The following is a 27,276-nucleotide window of genomic DNA, read 5'->3' on the forward strand; positions in this document are numbered from 1 at the left end:
GGCTCTCAGGTGAGATTTCCTATGCAACCAGAGTTTAATGCTCCCCTATCCTCACTTCCCTACATGTACAGCAGACGTGGTGTTACCTGGCTCTTGAGGAGGGAGGAAGGGAAAGGATGGCAAGGAAGGGAAAGAGCTTGCACAGAGTTGTTGTTAGGGCTGAGCACCTGAGGCAGCCAGCACACAGGTGATTCTTGCGCTTGCCATATTCCACTGACCAAACCCTCGAGGCAGAGTACACTTCACAAGCTCAGAATCATTAGGACAACTGGTGTAGTCTGAAATCTCCTCAGGAGACATGAGAAAGAGAGGGCTGGCAGATTCACTGGTTTCTGTGAGCCTTTCTCATTATTCCTCTCGATGTTTTCACACCACCCTGCCCTGTTGTGAGGTAACACTGTCCTCAGGAGAAAGCGGAAAATGCATTGCCGAGCTAGCGCCCAGAGGGTCCTCTCTGGGTGAAGTGCTTGCCTCAAAGCCACACTGACCAGAATGTGGGAACCATCAGAGTGGAAAGGCAGGGAAGGGATGAGAGTTCAGGAATGCAGCCAGGGTGAAATCATTGTAACTGGTTTTGATTAAAGGATCATGTTTCATAAACATTTGTCAAAATGAATCACTTTGTTTTAATGGGCCCTGCAACTTGCAGTAATCAAACCACTGCCACAAAGTAGTAATACGCCAGGTGGGAACCTGCCATCTGCTTTCCCAGTTATGTCTCACAAGCATCCTACAAGGCAGGAATCATCCCCATTTTACAGCTGAAATAAAGAACAGCACAAAACTTACCTCAAGTTGTTTGGTAAATTGCGGAGAAGAGATTCAATCTCAGCAATCCTTACCAAACTGTCCTTTTTGAAAACCATCCTTTCATGTTGCCACTTCATTTATCCAGGGGAGTTAAGGAATAAGGTGCCATTTTTCAAGATGCAACAACTTACTTCTCTAAGCCCCCCAAATTATTTTAACTACAGTATTTCAGACGACAAACCTAAATGTAAACACACTTCTCTTTTGGAATCAGGCACGTAATTTAGTGATTTTCTCCGGTGAATCTGGGTCACCACTGCAATCTCTGCAGGGTGACAACAGTGATACCCTCGGGGTGACTGGCCTCAAGACATGTCAGCCCACCTGAGCAGCCTCTTTCTGGTTCCCACAGTAGGTCCTGCAGTGGGCCACCTGTCAACAAGCAAGAACCTACCTGGAAAAGCTTACCAGGTCTTTTCTGTTATTGTAAGCTGGGAACTACACACGCAAGTTTCTTAAAACTCAATGGAAAGGTTGAGTCATGCTATTTTAATACAATTAATATCTACTGTGGCTGCTATATAGTCTTCCACCTACTATTCTTTTGACTAGCTTGAAGAGTGATGAAATGGTCAGCAAAGTACACCTGATATTACAAGCTATTATCACAATGGTAGATGCACATATCCCCCCACCCTGTGCCTCAGTTTCCTCAGGGGTGAAGGACAGACTAAGAGTCCTATTGACAGAATGTTTGTCTTTCTAGAACAAATCACTTGAGAAGATCCCTAAAAACTCCTAGAGTTGTTCTTCATAGTTGTACCCCATCAGTAACACCTGACATCCTCATGGTCCTCCCTGGATTCCTATATCTCTGTGTCTGCCCTTATTTGGTATATAATCATACTTAATTTTTTTTAACAGAGACAGGGTCTCGCCATGTTGCCCAGGCTGGCCTTAAACTCCTGGACTCAAGCCATTCGCCCGCCTTGGCCTCCCGAAGTGCTGAGATTACAGGCATGAGCCACCATGCCCAGCTGTATACTTTATGTTTTTAAATTTTCACCAACATATTGACCTATCCCCAGCTTAGAGGCCTCAGATCAGAAAGCACCACTTTTGCACCCACTGCTGTACCTAGCACAACTTCTGACTCATTGCCAGTGCTCAATGAATGGCAAATTCCTCCTTCTGGTACCACTGCACTGTCCTTTGAAACTGGGTTCTCTAGACCACTTCCAATAGGACTTGGATCTCGCATCTGTGATGGGGGAAAAAAAAATCACAAATAAAACAGAATTCCCCAACAATTTTGTACTGCTTTTAGGAAAAAAATCCCTTTGTCTTAACGAACCAAAGAATATCTCTTGCTTTGTGGTAAAGGATCACCCCTCAGCACAAACAGAGAAGAAAGTACCTCAGCAATCTTACAGCCAAGAACTAGCAAAACTTCAGAGCCACATCTGCCACCAGAAAGCAGCTTCCAGTCCATGTGACCCAAGCCCCCCATAAAGTCACATGATTCTTTAAGTAACTTGAAAAATTCTTCAAAAGCTATTCAAACCATACAACAGTAGAAGTCCCACCCTGGCCCCATCACAAGCTTATGTGCAAACAGGCTAATCAACCCCAAAGAGTGGACACCCAGATAGTTTCAAAAGCATCCTGTAGGCTGGGCACAGTGGCTCATGACTATAATCTCACAGTTTAGGAGGCCGAGATGCGAGAATCATTTGAGTCCAGGAGTTCAAGGCCAGCCTGGGCAACAGAAAGACCTCATTTCTACTAAAATAAAAAATAAAAACTTAGCTAGGTGTGATGGCATGTGTCTGTGGTCCCAGCTACTTAGGAGGCTGAGGCAGGAGGATCACTTGAGCCCAGGAGGTCGAGGCTGTCATGAGCTGATTGTACCACTGCACTCTAGCCTGGGCACAAAGCGAGACCCTGTTTCAAAAAAAAGAGGATCCTCTAACAAGATCTCATTATGGGCAAGAACTCCCAGGATTTTGAGGTGTCTGATATATCAGGTATTCTATCTTTATGAAGGGTAAGTTTAGATTCAGGCAAAAAGTGCCAGGCAGAGGTGCAATTCTTTTCCTGGACTTTTACTCACTGGCCTCCCTTGGCCATTTAGCTATTTCAAATTGGCAGGGTTTGGTCTGCACTATCAGTTTTCACTGATAAATGCTGGTGCTGCTGAGGAAAAAAACTGTCTCTAGAGAAGACATGACCCCCAGAGAGAGAGCACAGCAGGCTGCTGCCACCGTGTGGTAGTTTGCTGCAAATGCGGGAGCAGCAAACTCTGCACGATTGCTCTCAAGGAAAACAAAATTCAATATATGTATGAAAAACAGACTACGACTATTAAGACCGCGTGTACAAAATGGCTAAGTTTACTCAACATCTCGGATATTCATCTGGATATTGGGTTTGTTTTGTGGTACAATATATATTCACCTTAACTGGTGCTACTGTCAAGAAAGCTCTCTTGACCTGCATGACGTGCATCAGAGCTTCTCTCCACCAGTTAGAACCACCCAAAGCCTAGTCTAACCACAGTGCTCTGCAGGAAAAAGAAATACACAGCAAATAGAAAACAGTTGTGCCCCCAAAAGTACTCAGAAGTCATATGTTATTTACAGTTGGGTTTGTGTGGGATGGGAAGTAGGGCGGATGGATGAGCCAGTGCTTTTGCAATGAAGATGCAATAGTCCTTGTCCTCTCTCACTGTCTCCTCTTTCCTCACCCCATGGCAGCTTTCATGACCCATTCCCAAAGGGTCCACCGAGTCCTGATTCAGCTTCATCACCAACATTCCTCGCCTTCAGTTCAACACTGTTAGTCAGGGGAGTAGAGGCAAAGACTTGGGTCGGGGACAGGGTGGGAAACACGGAAGAAACTCTCGGCACAACCCAAGTTCAGAGACGAGACCTCCTCAGATGAGGAAGATGATGCCCTCAGACACCATGACCTGATTGTCATCCTGCATCTTGCTCAGAGCAGCCTGGATCTCAACTGAAGAGAAGGGCTCTTCGCTGTCCCGGTTGATGGATTCTGTGAGGCGATTCATGCCGACTGACTGCGCGTGAGCTTCCCGGAACACATCCAAGAGGGCCACCTTGAATGCCTTCAACCTGCCCCAGACAGGAGAAAGGGGGAAGAGGAGTAAACAAACCCAAATGCTCTCAGGAAAGAGCTATTTTAGGAAAATTCATAGTATTAATACAGTAGAAGCGTCCCCTCAATATTCTTTCTCACACACACATCTGCCTCTGATGGTAGCATTACCCTTGAGGAGTCCCCTTTAAAGTTAAACTATTTTACTAGTGCGTGGGAAATTCGCATTTCCCTTGGCTGTAAAATAGTAACCTGGTCAGCATCAATGGGGGACAATTTAGCAGCACTTACTAAAGCCTTAAATGTGTATATCCTTTGGCGCAGGGAGCCCATTTCTAGGAATTCACCTTACAGCTATACTTGCATGAGTGCACACTGATAAATTTAATACTGTTTAACTGTAAACAGGGAACAACCCAAATGTCTATCATCAGAGAATTTCGTTAAATAAATTTTTACCCATCCATACCATGGAAACCCTGCAGTCATTAAAAAGAATGAGATCGGCTGGGCGCGGTGGCTCACGCCTGTAATCCCAGCACTTTGGGAGGCCGAGACGGGCGGATCACGAGGTCAAGAGATCGAGACCATCCTGGCTAACACTGTGAAACCCCGTCTCTACTAAAAATACAAAAAATTAGCAGGGCACGGTGGCGGGCGCCTGTAGTCCCAGCTACACGGGAGGCTGAGGCAGGAGAATGGCGTGAACCCAGGGGGCGGAGCTTGCAGTGAGTAGAGATCGCGCCACTGCACTCCAGCCTGGGCGACAGAGCGAGACACCGTATCAAAAAAAAAAAAAATGACATCAAACAAGCATAGTGGCTTACGCCTATAATCCCAGCCCTTTGGTTGGGAGGCCCAGGTAGGAGGACTCCTTGAGGCCAGGAGTCCAAGACCAGCCTGGGCAACATGGGGAGACCCCGTCTCTACAAAAAGTAAAAAATAAACACTGTAAAAAAGTAAAGAAAAAAACACTGCACTCCTGTCTCAAAAAAAAAAAAAGAGATCTATACAAGCTGATTCAAGAAGCATTTTAAGATATAGTTGAATGGTTGTCTCTGAGGGAGTTACGATTGATTTTTTTTTTCTAAATACTTTTCAATGTTTTTCAAATTTTCTTCAGTAAATACATGGTGTTATGTGTTTAAAGTATAAAAAGAAAAAACGTAAAACTTCGCTATGGAGTTTCTTTGGTGTTCAGTAAACAAAATTCACAGATAAAAATGTCTCCTAAAACCCTGGTGGTAAAAATTCTTCATTTCAAAAACAAATGGCCAAAATGTATCTATCCCACCAAGAAGAATCTGAGGTTACAGTAAGACGTAAGTTGTACTTGTTGTAAAACTCTTCTTCCTGACCCCACACAGACATAATTCAAATTCTCAGAGAGAGAATTATTAATAAAGCAAATGGTAAAATTTAAACAACTGAAGATTCCGGGTAAAGGACATCCAGAAGTTCTTCATGCTTTTCAGTAAGTTTGAAATTAAATGAGAATATAAAATGTTAAAAGCCACGGGCCTCTAGTTTTGTGTTTTATTGATAACCAGCAGTTTGTTTCCCACCCTCTCCAAGGGAAAAAAGTCCCTTCCTCAGTGATACAGAATTCTTGAAGGGGCAGGAGCAACATCCCTACTCACCTGGATTCACTTAACTCCACTTTCTGGGATTCCTTGGTCTCCTGTGAGTCTGCCGTCTTTGGAGTGTGTACTTCAGAGGGTTGATATTTGTAAAGATGGGGAAGATTAGCAAGGTGAAGCCATTTCCACAAACACTAGGGAAATCATCTCCACTCCCAATCCCTCACTCAGCCTGCTGAACACTCCTATTTCCTAGGGTTCTTATGGGGCCAGGCAGAACAATTAGGATAAAGGGAAATCTTCACTGGATGATGAAGGAGTTTAGTGAGGCAGGAGACCCTCAAAATATATATTATGTGAAATGCTTATAACCAGGTATAGCACAGCACAGTTCATCAAGGAGGTGTATACAATAGAGCAAAGCTTTTTCCAAAGTTTTTACTGTGGGTTTCCCCTGAAGCTCTCTTGGGACAAACCTCTTGGACATAGGCCCCAAACAGGGAGCCAAACAAACAAGAGTTCACAAGAAAATAAAGTGCACAGAGCAACTGGAAAAGTCCAAGAGTCACAGGAACAACCTCTTTCATCAGTAAGGGGCGCTCACTCACCTTGAGGCATTTCCTCCTCTGTGTCACTGAAGTCATAGGGGTCGTATGAATCCCCATCTTTGGCATCTGGCTGGCGAGTCTTCCTTCTAAAATACCCAGGGCAGTTAAGAGAGAGAAAGAGTTTGGAGACAGAAAGGCAAGGGAGCCCCATGTTGTGCTTCTAATTATGGAGAAAAGGAAACAGAACCACTAAGTCAAAGTGAAGGACAGGCTTAGGCCTTTGCAAACTGCTGCTTGTTCTAAACAAGACCAAGTCCCCAGACTAGAACACAAACAGGCGCTGCTTCCAATGCTCTTTCCCACATCACTCACCCTTATAAGTTCAACCATAAGCATGAAGGTTTTTCCCTTAGAATTTTTAAGTATATATTCAAAATCCTCAGTGGTTGGGTTGCTGTTCCTACTATTTAGCATTTCTTCAGTAGAGGGGTCAAAAGCACATGAGAAGGTCTCACTCTCTTTCTCTCTCTTTTACCCACGTTATCTTCATCCGCAAACCCTGCAGGTCTAGGAACACCCCTCCATGAACAACCTGACATCAATAAGCAGCGCTCATTCCACCCTCTACCCTCTACTCCTCTCCCCAGTCCCACTGGAACTTTTTTTGTTGTTTCTCTGTCGCCCAGGCTGGAATGCGGTGGCGCGATCCCGGTTCACTGCAACCTCTGCCTCCCAGGCTCAAGCAATCCTCCGACCCCAGCCTACTGAGCAGCTGGGACCACAGGTATCCGCCACCACGCCCGGCTAATTTTTCTATTTTTTTAGAGACAGAGTTTTGCCATATTTCCCAGGCTGGTCTCAAACTCCTGGACTCAAGTGACCCACCTGCCTCGGCCTCCCAAAGTGCTGGGATTACAAGTGTGAGCCACCAACTTTTTGGCCACCAACTTTTTAATCTCATTTGCTTGCCCCGCCTTACCTCTTCCTCTTCTGCTCCTGGTCCTCTTGGCTTTTCTCCTCTTCATCTTCTGTCTCTGATTCATCCTCACTTCGCTTCTTACGTTTCTTCTCCTTCTCCAGAACCTAGGACCAAGGCAAGTGTGGGTGGGCTGGAGGGTCACTGATGCAGGGGAACTGCATCAAGAACTCTGAGTCCCTTCTGCACCATAAGCAGGAATGACTTCCACGTTTCCAATGGTTTACCTAGCTCCTCTTATCCCTAAGTCCCAGGACCAGGGGCAGACGTAGAGACTGCTACCCATCTTTTTAAAATGCTGGGAAGTATATTATATGCTGTTTATATAGTAGGTACTCAATAAATGTTTACTGAATAAAGAAACCAATGTCTAGCACATAATAGTTAAGTGGAAAACAATCCATTTCCTTATAAATCAGGTGTCTAATTGAAATCCAAGACAACCCTTAACCTAGCAAAAAGCGAGGAAGACTTTATCAGACTCACAACTCAACTCCAACACTAAAATTCACCAGACCGGGGTGAGAGTGGGCAACTAGGAAAAGGGAGTCTAGGCTTGAGTCTTGATATCTAAAATGATAGAGATGCAACGTCACAAACAGAAATTGGGAAACAGGATGAGGCAAGTTTGAGAGTTCAACTTTAAACATGAGCTTCTGAGGTGCCAATGGGACATTTGAAAAGACTACCAAGGGGAAAGGTACAGAGGGACAAGGAAGATTACCAAGGTAGCCCTTTTGAAAACACCTACTTTTTTTCTAAGATGCAAAGGAAGTAGGGGTACACAGAGAAGCAGCTGACTGAAAGTAGAAGCAGCTGACTGAAAGTATAGCACATCAACTAAACCAGAATCTCTAGGAGCCCTAGAATCAGCATTTTAAAGCTTTCCATCTGATTCTTAGGTGCAGTCAGGGTTGAGAATCATTGAGTGTTCCAGAGGAAAGAGTGAGGCAGACTGATCACTGGAAGACAAATACTGCTTTCTGTTGACGATCCAAATGTAGCTGTCAGCCACGGAAGGCTGGGAAGCCCACGCATCTGTAATTTATTCAGAAGAGCCTCTCACGCCCTGGCATCTGAATCCTCACCTTCTTGAAGTAAGCATACTGGACCAACTCCACAGCTTCCTCTGCATCCTGCAGGTCCACAGTCTTGCTCATGCGGGCCTTCGCATGGGCTGTGGCCAGTCGAATCAGAGTTTCCAGTGTTCGGGCTGTAACTGGAGATGTCTAGGGAAGAAAAGGGAGGATTGCTTATCCCAAATCCTTTAGGCATGCCCATCTATCCTACTGCACAGAAAGGGAAATGACACTACCAGAAAAGCCCCAGGAGGCCCAAGCAGAGAATTCAGAGCTCTGTGTTCTCTATAGATACCATATAAAAATGAGAAAGATGACAGCAAGGATCAAGGAAATATACACAAGACTGTTGCAGGAAGGAGGAGCAAGTAAACAGGGAAGAAAATTAGGCATCTAACAACTGGAAAGATAAAAGACTACAGCGTAGAAAAGAGAAGGGAGAAAAATCATTAGTGATTGTAGGCCAGCAAGGCAGCAGGAAGTCTGCCTTTATATATATTCTGTCATTTCACCCTCTTAATAACTTGGAGAAGTCTTATACACTAAGGAAATGGGACTCAAAGACCTTCAAGGAGAGTTTCCAAAGTCACACTGAAGGAGGGATAGGAAAGGAGTAATCTGAGGACAAATATGTAGCTTGAGTAAACCCAGTCCAGAGGAGGAGAACTCTGACACACTCCTAACAAATGTTTCTCACAGGGGCCAGTGAATACCAAACCGGGGTGCTTTTACCTTTTAAAATGCTATTGTATGAATGGCCTTCTTGACCTAATCAATCAGAATGAATTGGAAATCAATGAATCAGAAATCTCGTGTTTGGGACTAGATATGTGTACAAGTTTCAGGTGATTTTGATGTGTCCAATTCTCTCATTTTATGGATAAAGAAACTGACCTGATAGGTGAAAGGATTTGTCCACAGTCCAAAAGCTAGCTGCAGAGCTGGGATCAGACATGAAACTACTTCCAGGCCGGGCGTGGTGGCTCACATCTGTAATCCTAGCACTTTGGGAGGCCAAGGCGGGCAGATCACGAGGTCAGGAGTTTGAGACCAGCCTGACCAACATGGTGAAACCCCGTCTCTATTAAAAATACAAAAAAAATTAGCCTGGTGTGGTGGCACGTGCCTGTAATCCCAGCTACTCAGGAGGCTGAGGCAGGAGAACCCAGGAGGCAGAGGTTGCAGTGAGCCAAGATCACGCCACGGCACTCCAGCCTGGGCAACAGAGCGAGACTCCATCTCAAAAAAAAAAGAAAATTCTTCTGTCACACCTTCCAGGTCTCCCCTTATATGACCCATCACTGACGTATCCTGGTCTCTTCTTGTTTCAAGTTTCCTAAATTACCGTATATATTCACAATGACATTCAAAACTAAATACATTCACATTTAAATTCATTCATTAAATTTTGTAATAATTTAGAAAGCTACCAGAGTTTGGAAGTCATACACTCCATGACAAGTTCTAATTCTTGAATCACCTAAAAAGCTGGTGAAATCCTAGCCTGCAATAGCATATCTAGGGAATCCAAATTGTCTTGGAATTCACTTACAGATCTCACACTAGGACCGCAACTAAAATAGTGTATGATGCTCAGTTTTAGGTTCAATGAGAGGGCGGGCCACACACCAGAAGTTCGCATGGGGAAAGGAACAGTTAAAAAGAAAGTAAGCTGTTTAATGAGGAAGACAGGTGATACACAACCTCCAGAAAACAAGACTAACAGCCACAGGTAAAAGTTGTGGGGAAAGAGGTTTAAGCTTAATAAATATTCTAAAATTTCAAAACAGTAATGTTCTGAGCATGCTGTCACTGGCGGTATTAAAAAGTCCCGGCCGGGTGCTGTGGCTCACGCCTATAATCCCAGCACTTTGGGAGGCCGAGGTGGGCGGATCATGAGGGTCAGGAGATTGAGACTAGTCTGGCCAACACAGTGAAACCCCGTCTCTACTAAAAATACAAAATTAGCCAGGCATGGTGACACGGGCCTGTAGTCCCAGCTACCCGGGAGGCTGAGACAGGAGAACAGCTGGAATCGGAAGGCAGAGGTCGCAGTGAACCCAGATCTTGCCACTGCACTCCGGCCTGGGCAACAGAGCAAGACTCCATCTCAAAAAAAAAAAGTCCCAGCAGGGATTTGAGAAGACAGAGTGGGTGAGGCTGGAGTAGATGATCTGGAATCATGTCTAATCCAAGAGTCTATGTCTATGTCACATAATAAAAGTTCTGGACTTGGGTCCTTCTGCTGCAAAATCCACTGCCCCTAAAAGATTTAGACAAATTTGGGCCAGGCGTGGTGGCTCACGCCTGTAATCCCAGCACTTTGGGAGGCCAAGCCAGGTGGATCACCTGAGGTCGGAAGTTCCAGAGCAGCCTGACCAACACGGTTTCGAAACCCAGTCTCTACTAAAACTACAAAATTAGTCGGGCGTGGTGGCACATGCTTGTAATCACAGCTACTCTGGAGGCTGAGGCAGGAGAATTGCTTTAACTGGGGAGGTGGAGACTGCAGTGAGCTGAGATCGCACCAGTGCACTCCAGCCTAGCCAACAAGAGTGAAACTCCGTCTCACCAAAAAAAAAAAAAGATTTAGACAAATGCATGGACAGCTATATTAGGTTACCAGAAATTGCCTGTTAGTCATTTTTTCAAAGTCCAGTCCAAATATCGTACCCTCTGGAAATCCTTCCTTGACATTCATACCCCTTCAGGGAAGTCTAAAAGAAAATAAACAGTTTCTTCATCTATACTCAAATAGCCTTTCACATTCATTCCTTTGTAAGTACCACACTGGGGTAAATATTTATAAATATGCATGGATGTCTTTCTATCTACCTTTGTGCTTCCCCATCCTGGATCTGAGGTCTTTGAAAAGAGTGCTTATTAATTTTACATTGCTTGTAAGAAGAGAGACTAGGTCACTTTCTAGAAGTCACTCCTATGTTTGCTGAATGAATCACAGCTTCTGGAGGCCAATGTCATTTTAACTAATGAGGGACATGTTACCTCTGGGGTCCTTATTTCATTTTCCTTTATAAAAGGAAATGATTAAAATTGTGTAACAGGAAGCTCTTCAGACCAGGAAAAAAAGTCACTAAGTTAAAATGCTTTCAAAGCTCCCAGATAGCAAGGACTCCTGCCCAGCCATATACCTAAGGGATCCCAGGCCCAGGCTCCCCCAGGCACTCACCCTGGCAGTGTCCGAGCTCATGCTATCTTGGCTGCGCAGGCGTGAATACTCTTCTGCAATGTAGGTGGCCGACTCCTGTGTCAGGACAGGCTTGATGATTCTGGCCACATGGATGTACTTCTTCATGAACGCTGCACTCACCATCTTCTCCCTGGAGCCACATACAGTGAATTCCATCTCCCTGCCACACCTTACCACCTGCCTGGATTAGTGGCTTTGCCGCTCAGAAAAGCCAAGGTCAAAACAGACAAAGCCTAGAACCCATTATCATAACTCCCATTTATATGGAACATATACAAGATTCTTCCACATATTTTTATTTAATTATTTCAGGTATTATTTGTGAGTTAGGTAGTTTAGGTAAAAAGTTTAGGTATTATTTGCTGTATTTTGTAGGCGAGAAAACTACAGCTCAGAGAAGCTGAAGTAGACTCAAAGTTTTCTGACTCCAAATTCTGCATTCTTAAACCAACAGCTTTGAAGAGTATGCTATGCTTCTTACTGCATCATGACCAAAAATAGAGGTGTAAGATCTCACATTTCATGCTTTGAGCACCTGATCACACGTCTCCTTCATCCAAGTCTACTTACAAAGTCTCAAATGTTTCCTATCTGCTGACCCTTCATCACAAATGGCTACTTGACATGTGCCATCTTTCATGTATAAGGCACACCCACCATCAGTTAGGTATGTCATCCAAACTCTATTTTAAGAAAAGACCTGAACCTGGGCTGAATGACCCAAACATTTACAAGGCAACTGGCCAGGATAAAGGATATACTGTGGACCCAGAAAAGAAGAAAATTAGTCCACATGGTTATGACTCCAGGCATGGTTTTGATCTGGGCACATAATGCCTTAGCTAAGCTTAGACATACACATGTTCTAATATAACACAAATTTCAGGTTCCCTTGAGGAAGAGTTATGAGAATGCTTACTTTTTCTTCTTGGTCCCATGTAGAAGGTTGTCATGCTTCTCATAAATCTGGGTGTCCTGCTGGTCTTCCTGGCTAAAGTTGGGATCATCTGTGGCCAGGATATCCACAGCACTACCCAAGGGCATAGCTGGTATACCCAAGTTAGGAGAAAGGAGAGTAATAAAGAGTTTAACCCAGGGGAAATTGCTTTTTCTATAGCACAAGAAGGGAAGACACCAAGATTCATAAAGAAAGGGCTCAAAAAGAATCAGACACATGGAACCCACAGATAAAGATGGTGGAACTGCCTGGCCCACAGAAGACGCTCAAAGTTATTCCTAGACCCAGAAATGGACAAAAGACATACCTTAGGATAACCTCCAGTAAGCGAGAAGGGGAGGTGGCTAAACAGTTGAGGGCTCTTCAGCATCAACCCAGACACTGAAACACCTACCACCACCTAGGTTGGGCCTGAGAAACTACCATCTGTTTAGCCCCTTTCCATTAGTTACTCTTCCTATTCTCATGACCTCACCATCGCCATCCTGCTCCCCAGGTGCTCTGTAACGATGCATCCGAAGGACATGGTCTGAGATCTCCCGATCCTGCTCAGGATCCATCTGATCCAGCATAATGAAGAGCAAGTCAAATCGAGACAGCAGTGAGTCCTGTAGTCCAATGTTCTCCATTGGAGTCTTATACTGGTCATACTGGGGAATGTGAGGACAACAGAAGTGGACATGACATCAATAGGAAGAAAGGACAAGGCTGCTGCAATTCTGGGAGTGGGAATGGAAGGCTTGACCTCAAAGAGCAAAACAGACAAAAAGCAGTGAAAAAGTGAAGTATTTTAAAGCCATTAAACAATGTAAATCATCTCTTCTACCTGCAACCCTTCTTTAATTGAGCTTCCTAGGAAGCCCCACTTCCTACTACACAGGAACCTCTAAAAGGCTGAATGTAGGTCTCTAAACCAAGCCCCTTCTTCCCAAACCTTATTCTGCTCTTCTCATTCCCAAGGCAGGACCTGACTGAGAGATGATCCCTTTCCCCTACCTGTCATAAAGACAGAGCAAGTTGGTTAGGCTACAAGCACTTAGAACTTTTTGGAGTCCCTTACTCAGAAGATATGAGTAAAACCTCAACTAAAATGGTCAATGATGTACAAATCATAACATCTTAGAAACTGGCCAGGCACATCCACTCACACCTGTAATCCCAGCACTTTGGGAGGCAGGTAGATTGCTTGAGCCCAGGAGTTCGAGACTAGCCTGGGCAACATGGCAAAACCCCGTACCTGTAAAAATTAAAAAAGAAAAAAAAAATTTGCCAGGCATGGTGGTGCACATCTGTAGTCCAAGCTACTCAAGACACTGAGGTAGGAGGGTCACCTGCACCCAGAGAGGTCAAGGCTACAGTGAGCCAGGATCACTCCACTGTACTCCAGCTTGGGTGGCAGGGTAAGATGCTGTCTCAGGAAAAAAAAAAAAAAAAAAATCAAGGGAGTTTTTCCTCGGGATTCAAAAACCCCAATACTCTCCTTTCAATTCTGGGCCTACTGGACTGATACCTACCCATCCACATACACTTCACGGTCAGAGAACATAACAACCTTTAGGTTATAATGATTTTGACCATGTTCACATTTCAGGTCCTGCCATTTTTCTTATATTTCCCAATCACTCTTGAGAATGCCATTTTTCTTATATTTCCCAATCACTCTTGAGAATGACATAAACACACATTATCATTTATTTTACTTTATTTTACTTTTAAAGATGAGGCCTCACTATATTGCCCAGGTTGGTCTCAAACTCCTGGGCTCAAGTGATCCTCCCACCTCAGCCTCCCATAGTGCTAGGATCACAGACATGACACACTGCGCCCAGCCCCATCAGTAATTTTAAAACCTATGGTTTTCAACCTTGGCTACACATTAAAACCAAACCTGCGGAGCCTCTCTAAACCATAGCTACCAAGAGCTCCAACTCAGAGATTTCAATTCAGAAACTCTGAGCTGGGGACCATGCAACTGTATGTATAAAAAACACCATCGCAACAAGGCGTTCCCATACACCGTAGGATTATAAACTGCCAGGACACAGCATGAGCTGTGGGCTCAAATCCTGGCTCTGCCATTTTCAAGTTTGTGGCTCTTGAACAAGTTACATAATCTTTTGTACCTCCATTTTCTCATCCGTAAAATAAAGATAACTACACATTGTGAGGTAGTTACTGATAGAATAAAAGGAGTTGGTAAATACAAAGCATTTATGAGCATTCATTAATAGAAGTAGTAATTAAAAGATTAATATATCTTTAAAGAGGGTAATTTTGCAATCTCTACCAAAAGAAAAATGCACGTAACTCTTAATCCAGTAATTTCATTGCTAGGTATTTATACTACAGATATATTCCCAAATCTGTAACAAAACATACATGAAGGGATGGCCACTACAGCTTCATTCAAAATAGATAGGAAAAACGAAGCCACTAAATACCCATCAGATGGAGACTAGTTAAATACATCCCTATGATGGAATACTAGAAATCTATTTTTTAAAAGGAAAAACTCACCAAACCCCAGGCACAGACAAATATGAAAGATTATATCTAGCACATCACAGTCATGATAAAAACAAAGATAAAGAGATAATTCTTAACAAGGAAATAATGTATTTGCTGGTACATGCTTAAATTTTTGTTTCCTTAAACACTTCAAAGCTGTTACCTCTTGGCAAAGTGACAGGAGAGGGAAGCAAGTCTTTTCATTTTCATGCTATAGCTCTGTTCTGTTTAGAAATTCCTCCGCCACATGCATGTAGTCCTTTTATTTAATGGACTGTTAAATATGTTAAATGGACTGTTTAACTATACTGTTAAAAAGTTACTTTTAAATAAGGAACTTTCCACGGGAGTTTGCTGTGCAGGAATGGGTGAGGAACACTGCTCTAAACAAACAATAATAACAAGAAAATGGCCTTATTTTTAGTCTTTGCCCTGGGTCACCAAGAATACACTTCTCAGCCCAGTTAGTCAGCAAAATCAAATGAAGGTGAGGACAATAGTTGGGGCCTGATTCTACTTACCCTGCCATAGACGGGGTTGGCAGCTGCCAAAACACTGCAGCGGGCATTCAACCGAGCATGGATGCCAGCCTTGGCAATGGTCACTCGACCCTGCTCCATCACTTCATGGATGGCTGTGCGATCCATGTCAGACATTTTGTCAAATTCATCAATGCAAACCACACCTCGGTCAGCCAGGACCATGGCTCCCGCTTCCAGACGACGATCTCCTGGGAAGTGAGGAGGTAAAAACACATGCTACAGTCTAGGTTCTAGGGGCCAGAAGGAAAGGATTTCAATCTCCTTCCCAGGAATCTCACTTTGCACATGCGAATGCGGCAACAGTGTGTTGGCTGCGAGAAACTTAGAGGAAACCCTGGTGGGTCACCTTTTCAGCTCAAACCTAAATATTAATAGTATCTCTTTGTCCCACTTCGAGCCCTAAGTAACTAGCTTCTCACAAATTTCCTTTATAGAGTCTCTCTTCGCCCTCATCCTCAAGTAATATCCCAACTAGGCCTCTGCCTTCTCTTCACTGGTCTCTAAATCCCTTCCTCTAGTTCATAAAATAGTATAATCTTCATTTTTATTTCCCTTCTAAAGTGCTAAGACTTTGTTTCAAATTGAAAACATTCCTGTAAATAGATGAACCAAAGACTTAAGTAACTCACCCACCATTGCTGAATACTCAGTCCTCTATAATCTGGCCTCAACTAACCTATCAACTGTATCTTCAGAACACAAGCCAGGGCACACAAAGGATCTACGCTCAGTCTCTCTGCTGGGCCTTTGCCAAGGACCCTTATATCCTTACCTGTTTCCTGGTCTGTGGTGACCGCAGCCGTCAGACCCACTCCCGAGGAGCCCCGGCCAGTGGTGGGGATAGCCCGGGGTGCAGTGCAAAGCACGTACCGCAGAAGCTGAGACTTGGCAACCGATGGGTCTCCTGTAGGGTGGGGGCAGTGATGACACTCTAGGAAACTCCCCAGCACCCCCAGCAAGTTCTGCCTTTCTAGCACAGCTCTTGACACAACAGAGTCATACAGTAATTGGCTTTTAATATTATTTCCTTCGCTTTTCCCTTCACTACTCATGGAAGAATATATCTTATATACTATAAATCAGGAATTCCAGACATGATAAAAAAAAAAAAAAAGATTCATTTTAGCCTTTTGATAGGACTGAAATACTAAGTACAGAATATACAATCTTACATATTATAGGTCCCCACAACCACTCCACAAGAACAACAGTCTAAAGCAAATCCCCAACATCATACCTATTAGAAGAATATTGATGTCCCCACGGATGTGGCTGCCATTTTCTAAGTCTCGTTCCACCCCTCCCAAGAGCAAGCAGAGGATTGCTTTCTTGACATAGTCATGCCCATGGATACTAGGGGCCAATGACCTGGCCAGCTGGTCAAAGATATCCTACAGGAGAAAAAACCAATTGCAAGCCTAGTGATATTCAATGGGACTTTGTGGAGCTCCACTTTATATACTTTGGCCTATAGAAAATACCTGAAGAGGGCCGGGCGCAGTGGCTCAGGCCTGTAATCCTAGCACTTTGGGAGGCCAAGGCAGGCAGATCACGAGGTCAGGAGTTCAAGACCAGCCTGGCCAACATGGTGAAACCCCGTCTCTACTAAAAATACAAAAAATTAGCCAGGTGTGGTGGCGTGTGCCTATAATTCCAGCTACTTGGGAGGCTGAGGCAGGAGAATCACTTAAACCCAAGAGGCGGAGGTTGCAGTGAGCAGAGATTGCGCCATTGCACTCCAGCCTGGGTGACAGAGCAAGACTCTGTCTCAAAAAAAAAAAAAAAAAAAAAAAAAAGAAGAAACAAAATACTTGAAGAAACATAGAAACATAGAAACATGTACACTGTTCCTAATTGCAAAAGTTTCTTCTCTAAGACAAATCACACCATCAGGCCATTATCAGAGTAGGCACAGAGGCAGAATTTCAAAATTTCAAAATTTCAAAATTTGTTTAGAGGGTTAATCTCTAAGGGAAAAAAAGTATCCCCAGGTTCAAAACATTTTAGGTTTAATAAGAACATGTACTATGCTTGAACAGTAACCTTTATTCATATACGTAGTAACACATTCATATACGTAGTTCAATTCTAAATGTGGATATACATCCTATCTTAAAAAGAAAAAGACAAGAAAAACAAGTTGGAGAACTAAAAAAAAAAATATTTAAGTAGTAATGCATCACCAATGTCTTCAGTATTTAATAGACTTATTGGTACACTTGTAAGTTAACACCTATCCTAATATTTGTATTAGGTTCATTTAGCAGCCCAGCAAGTAGCAGGTATTAAAATTGTTTAATAACAACAGAATTATTAAAGAACAAACAGCAAAAACACCCTTCATGTGTTGATTTACACAAAAATACAAGAAGCTAACACCAAACACTTTAGACAAAAAAACCTCAACCCTTCCTTCTGATCTAGTACAAAAACAGCCATGCACCAAAACACAACTCTTAGAAATCCATTCCCACCCTCAAATTTCTAAACGATGCCCAGACCTTGGATCGGGTTTTACTGAACTTCTTGATCTTGGCTATATCCTCAGCAGAGAAAGAAGGCTGAGCATCCTTGCTCATCTGCTTAACATTACAGGCAATCAGGACAGTCCTAGAACAAAGAGAATAAAGAGGAAGCCCGTTATATTCAAATCCTAACATTAGTAGCTAGTACCCCCAGCAGTAGTAAGCCTTTTTAGGCTACCAAACTAGACCAGCCAATCAGAGCTGGGGAGGAGGGGGCAGGTAGCTGTTGTGAATTAAACAACTGGTTCTGTGACCCAAATATACTGATCATGCCCCACCTCTGGAATTGACCCACAGAGCTTCAGACAGAACTGTGTATGGGGACGAAGCGTAATTAAATGAGAAACTCCCAGGAAAGCCATGAAGCTGTAATCATTGTCACCAATAACTCTCACTTTTGGCATATGATGGTAAGTATCACCAGCTTTATCTGATAGAAAAGAGGTATTGAAGGTATCCTGTCTCCCAGGCAGGTAGAGTGCTCAACCTATCAGATATAACTCTGGAATACGGCAAACTGGACAAAGCCTATTACCAGAAATGGAAGCTGTCAACAGCATTACATACACTTTAGGGCAGACCCTTTACCTGAAAGTCCCAGAGGTGTAGCCTCCCTTCTTTCCAGGAAGGCAACGGTAGGTTCCCACTACCTGAACCCGGTCACCAGGCTTTGCTTTATCCACCAAGTCATCATCCAGAATGACGTCCACAGAGCGGGGGAGCTGGCCGGCTGGGGCCTTCTCCGGCATCTCCTGGATGGTGATGGTCTGGTGATCCCTGTAGACGGAAAGGCCATATTCCGTCTCAAGGGGATTGTTCTCCTCATCCTAGAAAAAGGCACACAGAGGGATAGAGTGAACTCCGTCCTGTCTTAAAAATGCCACACTCACCTGTCATGGCAAATAAGATGACTTCATAAAATTTCATTATTAAGGAACAAAAAAGTCAAATACCTTCCCTAGCTTTTTGTGTTCCCCTCTGTTTTAGTAACAAGCATCAAATGGAAAGGGCAACCCATAGTCTGAATGGACTATGGTTATATTAACATCTAAATTAAGATTCTTACTTCCCCTCTAAAGCTGAATATATGCTTACACTCTGAAGCAGTTTTTCCACTTCTAGGTAATACCCAACAGAAACATTCACCCAAAGTCATGCACTGTAATGCTCATAGCAGCATTATGCCTAACAGTCAAAAATTTAAAAGTATAAAAATACCATCAATAGTGGAATGGTTAAATAAACATGGTATAGTCACATAAATGAATACTATACAGCAATAAAAATGTATGAAACACACCTATACACAACATGGATAAATCTCATAAGTACAATGTTGAGCATAAGAAGCCCAACACAAAAGAGTATTTAAATAAAATAGAAAAACAGCCAAAAGTAATCCATGCGGGTTAGACATCAGGATAGTGGTTACCCCTGGGTAACACGGGCCCTCAAGAGGGACTTTTGAGTGCTAGTATTTCCTCATATGGAGCTGGTTACACAGGTATACTCAGCTTGTAAAAATTCATCAAACTATACACTTATGTGAGCTTTCCTGTACGTATATTGAAGTTTTACTTCCTTCACATTTGAATTTTCTAAAAACACAGTTGTCACTTATTGAGTGTTTGCTATGTGCCAGGCACTGTGCTATTACTTCACAAAATTATCTCATGTAATTATCACAGCTTTGTAAAGAAGATATTTTCACACATCATGGACAAGGAAACCAGGAGACTAGGAGAGATTAAATAAGTTCCCCCAGGTCACACAGTTCGTAAAAGAGTCTGGACTTGACACAGGTATTAACTCCAAAGCCCATGCTCTTAAGCACCATCACAGACAATCTCCAGAAGATCTGGTCCAATGTATTTCACTTTTCAAGTAAAGAAGGTTGGCCACAGTAATCAGCAGAAGAGTACTTCCCAAGTACTTCCTGAAGAAGAAATTTTAGAAAAGTGGAGACCTTAAGGTCCAAAGAAGACAACAGAATGACTTAGAGAATACAGCTGGCATGAACTAAAGAGACACAGGTTCTAGTCCTTAAGGCCATCACTAACTGGGACCATAAGCAAATTGTTTAATTTCTCTGATCTCAGCATTTCATCTGGAGCTACCTCCAGATGAAATGATGCTAAAGTATGTTTAAGTTATAATTCTGAGATACTCATTCTTGTTTTTGTTTATATGTTTCATTTCTCCACCACTGTGAAGACTGACGACGAGGGCTGGGTCTTCTTTATATCCTTGTTCTCCATAGCACTGAACAGTGCTTTCAATACAGTAGTTCTCAATTAAAATTTGATGAGGGGAGAAGAGGAATTCTTTGATAGAATGAGTTCAGACCTCAAGTAATCAATATTAATGATCTTTTGTCTCCAGAGGAAAGCCCTGCATTGTCCTCAATTCAGATCAATCTGAACACTAAGAATAAAGAAAGCATTTTCCTATGCCAGCCTTCACCCAAACCCACAACGAAATAGTTTTAAAGATTACAGAACAGTCTAGCATATTTTTCTACTTTTTAAAAAGCAGATTACAAAATTATATGATTATAACGTTGTTAAAACATCTATGTAGATGACATCTTCTTTTGACTACTCCATAATTTTCTAAAACGAACAAGTGTTTTCTTAAAAAAATAATAAGAGTTACGCCTATAATCCCAGCACTTTGGGAGGCCAAGGCGGGCGGATCACGAGGTCAGGAGATTGAGACCACGGTGAAACCCCATCTCTACTAAAAATACAAAAAAATCAGCCAGGCATGGTGGTGGGCACCTATAGTCACACCTACACAGGAGGCTGAGGCAAGGAGAATGGCGTGAACCCAGGAGGCGAAGTTTGCAGTGAGCCAAGATCACGCCACTGCACTCCAGCCTGGGCGACAGAGAGAGAGACTCCATCTAGAAAAAAAAAAAAATAAGAGTTGTGGCTGGGCATGGTGGTTCATGTCTGTAATCTCAATACTTTGGAAGATGGAAGCAGGAGGATCACTTGAGGCCAGGACTTCAAGTCCAGCCTGGGCAACACAGCAAGACCCTGTCTCTAGAAAAAAGTGAAAAAAAAAAATTAGCAGACCTGGTGGCTCATGCCTATAATCCCAGGCACTCAGGAGGCTATGGTGAGAAGATTCCTTGAGTCCAGGAGTTTCAGGCTGAAGTGTTCTATAATCGCACCACTGCACTCCAGCCTGAGAGACAGAGATCCTGTCTCTTAAAAAAAAAAAAAAAATTGTGAAGTCATAGCCCAAGCCTGTAATCCCAACTACTTGGGAGGATCACTTGAGCCCAGGAGTTTGGAAATTTAGTGCACCATGATTGCACCTGTGCATAGCCACTGCACTCCAACCTAGGCAACATAGGAAAACCTCATCTTTAAACATAAACAAATAAATAAATAAGAATTGTGGGATTTTCATATTAAACTCTGGCCTGCAATCAATCTTTCCTTTGGATTAATCCTTATTTTTCACCCTTTACAGAAAAAAGACTTCAGATATTACAAAACTCTTTGCCTTAAAACGGGTATCTTTGACTCCAACCTCCAAGACAGCTCAATCAATTTATTCCCCTTACCTTGGTAGGATAGACAGAGCTGGAGGGAAAGGCCACCAGGGTGGTGAGATCAGAATAACGTCGCTCTATGGTCTTCTTAGTAGCAGGACAATAGTGGACACTACGGACGACTTTGGGACGAACTAGAGAACCTAGGCATGGAAAGTGTGCACATAGAAACTCACCCAACTAGACGATGATACAAGTGGAACCCAAACCTATGCAAGCCTATGACTCCAAATACTGTGTTCTTTTGACTAGGTTACGATATTTCAATATCACCTTTTATTCATCTTATTTATATACAGACCACCACCATATCCATGTAAAATTTTAAGTACCACTGATCCCAACTAATAAAATAGGTGGAGTTAGGGTTTGGAATGAGAGAATGCCAGGAACCAAGACTCCTCCAGCTCTCAGCAGAATTCATCATTCTACTAACAACTATGATTACTCAATGTCCCCGTAATCACTGTACACCCTGAGCCCCTCCAAGTTTTACCACATAATTCCAGTGCTCCACCTCTTTGAAGCCACAAGCTACCCAGATCTACTTTATCTCTCCTGCTTTCCCCACCTCCCTGTCTTATTCTATCTTCATTTCCTTAGTGGCCCCCCTTTAACCCACTTACATTTAGTGACAATGCCCTCCACACAGACCACACAGCTGAGGAAGCAGGAGGTAAGAGTCCGCGGGGAGACATGCTTGGAGCCAAAGCTGCCTTCCAATCCTATGTAGAACTCCTCATACTGCTTGGCATAGGTAGCATCAATGGAGGCCACAAAATCCTTTAAGGCCCGCTGGAAGGCAACCAGCTCCTCAAAGGCATTGTTCAGAAGCCTGTACATGGACAGGAGAAAGAAAAATTAGGGCGGAATTCAAAACAATGGATCCTCACAACAGCAGGATCATAAATGGTTCATTAAAAACAATGAGAAAGTCCAGCTTCTGCTTTCTCCTGCCATCCTATAAGACTCAGTAAAATACCAGAACTAAGGAGCAACTTTAATTCAACTTATCAAAGATATAAAAATCATATTCAGCTAAACATTGGAAGGAGGGGCGTTTGGGAGGAAAATGCCAACCACCAACTTTTCGGAAAAAACAAAAATAATAATAGGTGCAGGTGAGCTATGAGGGCTTCTAGATCAATCCTGTTTCATACAAGTCCTCTCCTGAGAGGCTGTTTCAATCTGGCCAAGAGGGAGGGCGCCATTCTCATTGAGAGCGAGTGTATCTCCTTGCCACGCACCGGTTAGCCCTCTTCTCGTTTTTCCTGCGCAGGTCATTCACATTGACAATCAGCCGGTATTGGTTGTCACTGATCAGCTCCCGAACTTTGCTCTGATAAATTCCCTGGTCTTCCTGCAAAACAGCCACCACATATCACCATAGCCACAAATTCAGAAACAATGTTTCTAAACAGAAGTAGTTCTCACAGCCAGATAGCCAGGTCAATCTCTGCAGCAGAGCTGAATCCCCAGTGTGTATGTGCTCATCAGTTTCTCCCTTTCATTCACTATCTTTAGATTCGAAATACAACCTAAGAGGGGACTGTAAGAATGATAATGACGCCGGGCGCGGTGGCTCAAGCCTGTAATCCCAGCACTTTGGGAGGCCGAGACGGGCGGATCACGAGGTCAGGAGATCGAGACCATCCTGGCTAACACGGTGAAACCCCGTCTCTACTAAAAAAAATACAAAAAAAACTAGCCGGGCGAGGTGGTGGGCGCCTGTAGTCCCAGCTACTCCGGAGGCTGAGGCAGGAGAATAGCGTGAACCCGGGAGGCGGAGCTTGCAGTGAGCTGAGATCCGGCCACTGCACTCCAGCCTGGGCGACAGAGCGAGACTCCGTCTCACAAAAAAAAAAAAAAAAATGTTAAGTTGAACCTAACAATGTGAATGTTAAAGGTAACAATGCGAATAGACGGATATGTTGTTCACGGTAGTAATCATTTCACCACGTATATCAAAACATGTGCACTTCAAATATATACAATAAAAATGTAAATTAAACAGACTCTTAATAGTCACATTAAAATGGCTTTTCATTTAAGAATTACGTAAAAAGTAGTAGTTTTCCCAATCATCTCTGCAATACGGAAAGGAATAGAGAAAGGAATACCCCGACCTAAAGGAATAGAGAATCTCAGCTATTTGGTCACATCATCAACCCTTCAAGATAGCTTTTCAATATTCTATGGCTTTAAGTCTTGGGTTGCACACAAAACACTTTTTTTTTTTTTTTTTTTTTTTGAGGCGGAGTCTTGCTCTGTCGCCCGGGCTGGAGTGCAGTGGCCGGATCTCAGCTCACTGCAAGCTCCGCCTTCCGGGTTTACGCCATTCTCCTGCCTCAGCCTCCCGAGTAGCTGGGACTACAGGCGCCCGCCACCTCGCCCGGCTAGTTTTTTGTATTTTTAGTAGAGACGGGGTTTCACCGTGTTAGCCAGGATGGTCTCGATCTCCTGACCTCGTGATCCGCCCGTCTCGGCCTCCCAAAGTGCTGGGATTACAGGCTTGAGCCACCGCGCCCGGCCTAACACTTTTTATCTGCATCTCAATTGGTATTGAAAAAGAATGCAGTCGAATTAGGGAGTCTTTTCCTCCTGGTAAAAAGCCAGTCCCTAAAATCTGAGCACTCTGCAACGCGGCTGGTCACTATAGCCCTAGGGCAGCCCCTCCCCCCGCCCTCCCAAATCAAGAGAGAGCAGTGAAATGCAAAAGGCCGAGGTGGGCTTTGCCAATCTGCTTGTACTTAATGGGAACCTGTCGCCTTTCGCGTGCCCGGACCATCGCTTGTACTTAGGAGAAAGTTGGCTTCCTAAGAGTTCACTTATAGAACACAAACTAGCGAGTCCGGCGTTAGAAGCTACAAGACTGGGGCTGGAGGCTCGGGCCTGGCAGGCTCCGCTGCAGCACACGGTATGGAGGTCTGGCGGGCCTCTGGCTTCCCGGGACGCTTCTGCAGAGGCTCCGAGCGCTAAAGCCCCGCGCCGGCGCCTCCCTCACCTCGTCGTCCAGGAAGTCCAGGTAATCTCTCTGGGCCTCCCGCAGCTCCACATCGTCCAGCACCACGGTACCCGCCATGCCCGCTGCCAAAGAACTACCTCTACCAAAGTAGCGCGAAGGTTCCCTAGACGACTCCACCCCGGCGCGAAAACTTCCGAACTTTTCCCGCCACCAAAGGGTACCTCAAGGAAGAGGCGGGGACCCTGGGAGCATATAAACATAATGATTGGCTGAGTTATCTGACGCCGGAATAGCGACTGTCCAATCAAAAACTTCTTCTTCTTCGGGTTTTCCGCTGGGCGCCCCGCGGTGGCGGGAAACGTACCATCCGGGATTCTCTGTTCCTCCCCTCCCGCCTCCTCCCTCACTGACGAGCAAACTGACCAATAGGGCTGAGAGGAGGCTCACAGAGGCTGGTCACTGGGCAGCTGGAGGGGACAGGCTGGCGAGAGGGAAAGCGCTGCGTTCTGGGAGTTGTAGTGTTCTCCTTCTCCTACCTTTCCGGATGTTTTGCAGGGTTTTCTCAAGCTGCAGAAATTTTGAACCATGCAACGACCAAATTCAGGCCGGCGGTAGGACTTTACTTGAAAGTAGATTAAACGTCAGAAGATGGTGGTTTATAACGCAGGGAGATGAAAACATAAAAGCAAATCATTTTAAAGATATATCCAAATCAGAACTGCCCTCAAGTGGAATCCTAGTGTAAAAGTGGATTTTGAGAATCTATAGGATAGAATATGAAACTATAGTATCTTAGGGAAAGATTAGTTAAAAACCCATTTGCTATCTGATACCGTTACCTGACGAACCCATAAAGACATCGCCGCAGAGGAGGATGAAGTGAAAAAAAAAATCGGTGTTTACCCCGCCCCCTAGAGACTGCATCTTGTGTTATACAAATTCTGGAAGCCGTTATTACTCCATCTTACTTAATAACGGGTAAATTAAAGGCTTTCTGGTCTTATAAAAAGATCACATGATCCTTTTAAGTAACTTAGCTTACTGAATGATCAACACAAGAGGGGAAAAAGTGTTTCATGCCCCTTTGATTAAATATCAGTTTGGGAGGCCGAGGCGGGCGGATCACGAGGTCAGGAAATCGAGACCATCCTGGCAAACACGGTGAAACCCCGTCTCTACTAAAAATACAAAAAAATTAGCCGGGCATGCTGTCGAGCGCCTGTAGTCCCAGCTTCTCGGGAGGCTGAGGCAGGAGAATGGCGTGAACCCTGGTGGCGGCGGAGCTTGCAGTGAGTGGAGATCGCGCCACCGCACCCCAGCCTGGGCGACAGAGCGAGACTCCGTCTCAAAAAAAGATATATATATAATCAGTAACTAAAAGCAAATCTGAAACTACAATGATTGAAAGATCATTGCATGTCCAAATTTGTATGTTTGATTTTAGTCCGTCGTGGTTGGCTTTTTATTATATTTTTCGTTTTATTTTGAGATATAATGTATATACGGTAAAATGCACAAATCTGAAGTGTACAGCTCAATGAATTTGTACCTGTGCTTACACCCATGTAACCACTCTGCACAATAAAGAGCATGTCCATTGCCCCAGCATGTGTTTTTAATTTTACTGAACAAGAAGCTAAAATACTAGATTGCCCAACACCAGACATTTGATAGCTCTTTATCTGAAATTTCAGCCAACTGATTATCAGCTTATGTTTGAAAGTCTTCAGGACTCACTATATACTGCTAAATATTCTAAGAATAATCTACCTAAACTATATATGCCATCTATTTGTGTGGGTATATGTATTTCTAGTTATTATTCAGTTTATAGTTACTGTGTTTTATGCCATCCTAGTGGGCAGATAAATCGATCCTTAGTCAAAGCAAAAAGGCTGTCATTTGACAACTTGCTTTTGTGTTAATTAACGGGCAAAAAAGAGAAAATTCTAGAATAAAGTTCCTGTTTGCAGTTATACAGCAAGAGGTAATTACTGATTTACTTAAGATTTTTTTATCACGCCGGGCGCAGTGGCTCACGCCTGTAATCCCAGCACTTTGGGAGGCGGAGGCGCGGGTGGATCACGAGGTCAGGAGATCGAGACCATCTTGGCTAACACAGTGAAACCGCGTCTCTACTGAAAATGCAAAAAAAATTAGCCGGGTGTGGTGGCGGGCACCTGTAGTCCCAGCTACTCAGGAGGCTGAGGCAGGAGAATGGCGTGAACCCGGGAGGCGGAGCTTGCAGTGAGCCGAGATCGTGCCACTGCCTCCAGCCTGGGTGACAGAGCGAGACTCCGTCTCAAAAAAGAAAAAAAAAAAAAAAGATTTTTTTATCACTTGATCATAACTTTTATTTTATGAATTTATTGGACACAGTACTGAGATATCCTCTGCTCTGGAAACAATTTGAAATTAACACTAAAAGAACCAAACTAGCTCAAACTAGCAAAGAAGTCGAGTCATTTGTAGTAGAAATTCCAAATGAGTGGAAATGTGAAAACCGTATCTTTGATTCTCACACTTTTTTCTGGGCTTGTTTCCATATATACAATATAATATAATATATACAATACAATATAAGATGAAGAAACTGAATTAGAATATCTCTGATAATCTGTCTTACTCTAACGTTCCATGAGCTAATGGCAAATTTGGAAACCCGGGAGGCGGAGCTTGCAGTGAGCTGAGATCTGGCCACTGCACTCCAGCCTGGGCGACAGACCCAAACTCCGTCTCAAAAAAAAAAAAAAAAAAAAGATACAGTCCCTTAATGTAATAAAATGATGTACATTGGCATGGTAGGGAAAAAAAATAAAAAGAAATAAATGTTTTTAAAAATGATGAAGAGCTTTAGCCATACCAAACAATCAAATATTAGTTAAGCATCTGTATACCTAATTCTTTCCAGGAACAAAGATTTTTAGATCAGTGCTGCTTGATAGAAATATA

At 43.6% G+C, this 27,276-nt stretch overlaps 1 protein-coding gene across 4 annotated transcripts; it reads right to left on the bottom strand.

Moving 5' to 3' along the window:
• Positions 1-3,122: 3,122 nt before the first annotated feature.
• MCM3 (minichromosome maintenance complex component 3) lies at positions 3,123-24,962 on the bottom strand. Of its 4 annotated transcripts, XM_033217425.1 has the most exons (18): positions 24,861-24,942; positions 24,364-24,566; positions 22,607-22,719; positions 21,986-22,194; positions 21,372-21,502; positions 18,383-18,621; positions 17,771-17,879; positions 16,507-16,660; positions 16,042-16,173; positions 15,249-15,457; positions 12,695-12,869; positions 12,181-12,307; positions 11,241-11,391; positions 8,060-8,200; positions 6,975-7,078; positions 6,056-6,141; positions 5,508-5,577; positions 3,123-3,884 (listed from the first exon to the last, which is right to left on the bottom strand). In XM_033217425.1, exons 2-18 carry the CDS (start codon positions 24,439-24,441, stop codon positions 3,686-3,688), a joined length of 2,427 nt encoding a protein of 808 aa, XP_033073316.1. In that variant the 5' UTR covers positions 24,442-24,566; positions 24,861-24,942; the 3' UTR covers positions 3,123-3,685. The 4 variants fall into 4 exon arrangements, with proteins under 4 accessions (XP_033073316.1, XP_033073318.1, XP_033073317.1 ...); XM_033217427.1 differs by lacking the exon at positions 24,364-24,566 and having other exon boundaries at positions 24,861-24,962; XM_033217426.1 differs by lacking the exon at positions 24,861-24,942 and having other exon boundaries at positions 24,364-24,603.
• Between the last annotated feature and the right edge of the window lie 2,314 nt (positions 24,963-27,276).

The sequence above is a fragment of the Trachypithecus francoisi genome, unplaced genomic scaffold (genome assembly GCF_009764315.1).
Source record: "Trachypithecus francoisi isolate TF-2019V2 unplaced genomic scaffold, Tfra_2.0 Lachesis_group10, whole genome shotgun sequence".
NCBI lineage: Eukaryota > Metazoa > Chordata > Mammalia > Primates > Cercopithecidae > Trachypithecus > Trachypithecus francoisi.

Coding starts and splice junctions, on each gene's coding strand:
- MCM3 (XM_033217425.1), bottom strand. CDS start 24,441: ATGGCGGGTACCGTGGTGCTGGACGATGTGGAGCTGCGGGAGGCCCAG. Junction 12,870..15,248: donor CCAACCCCGTCTATGGCAGG/GTAAGTAGAATC, acceptor CACATTCCCCAG/TATGACCAGTATAAGACTCC. Junction 5,578..6,055: donor AGAGGAGGAAATGCCTCAAG/GTGAGTGAGCGC, acceptor AACCCTCTGAAG/TACACACTCCAAAGACGGCA.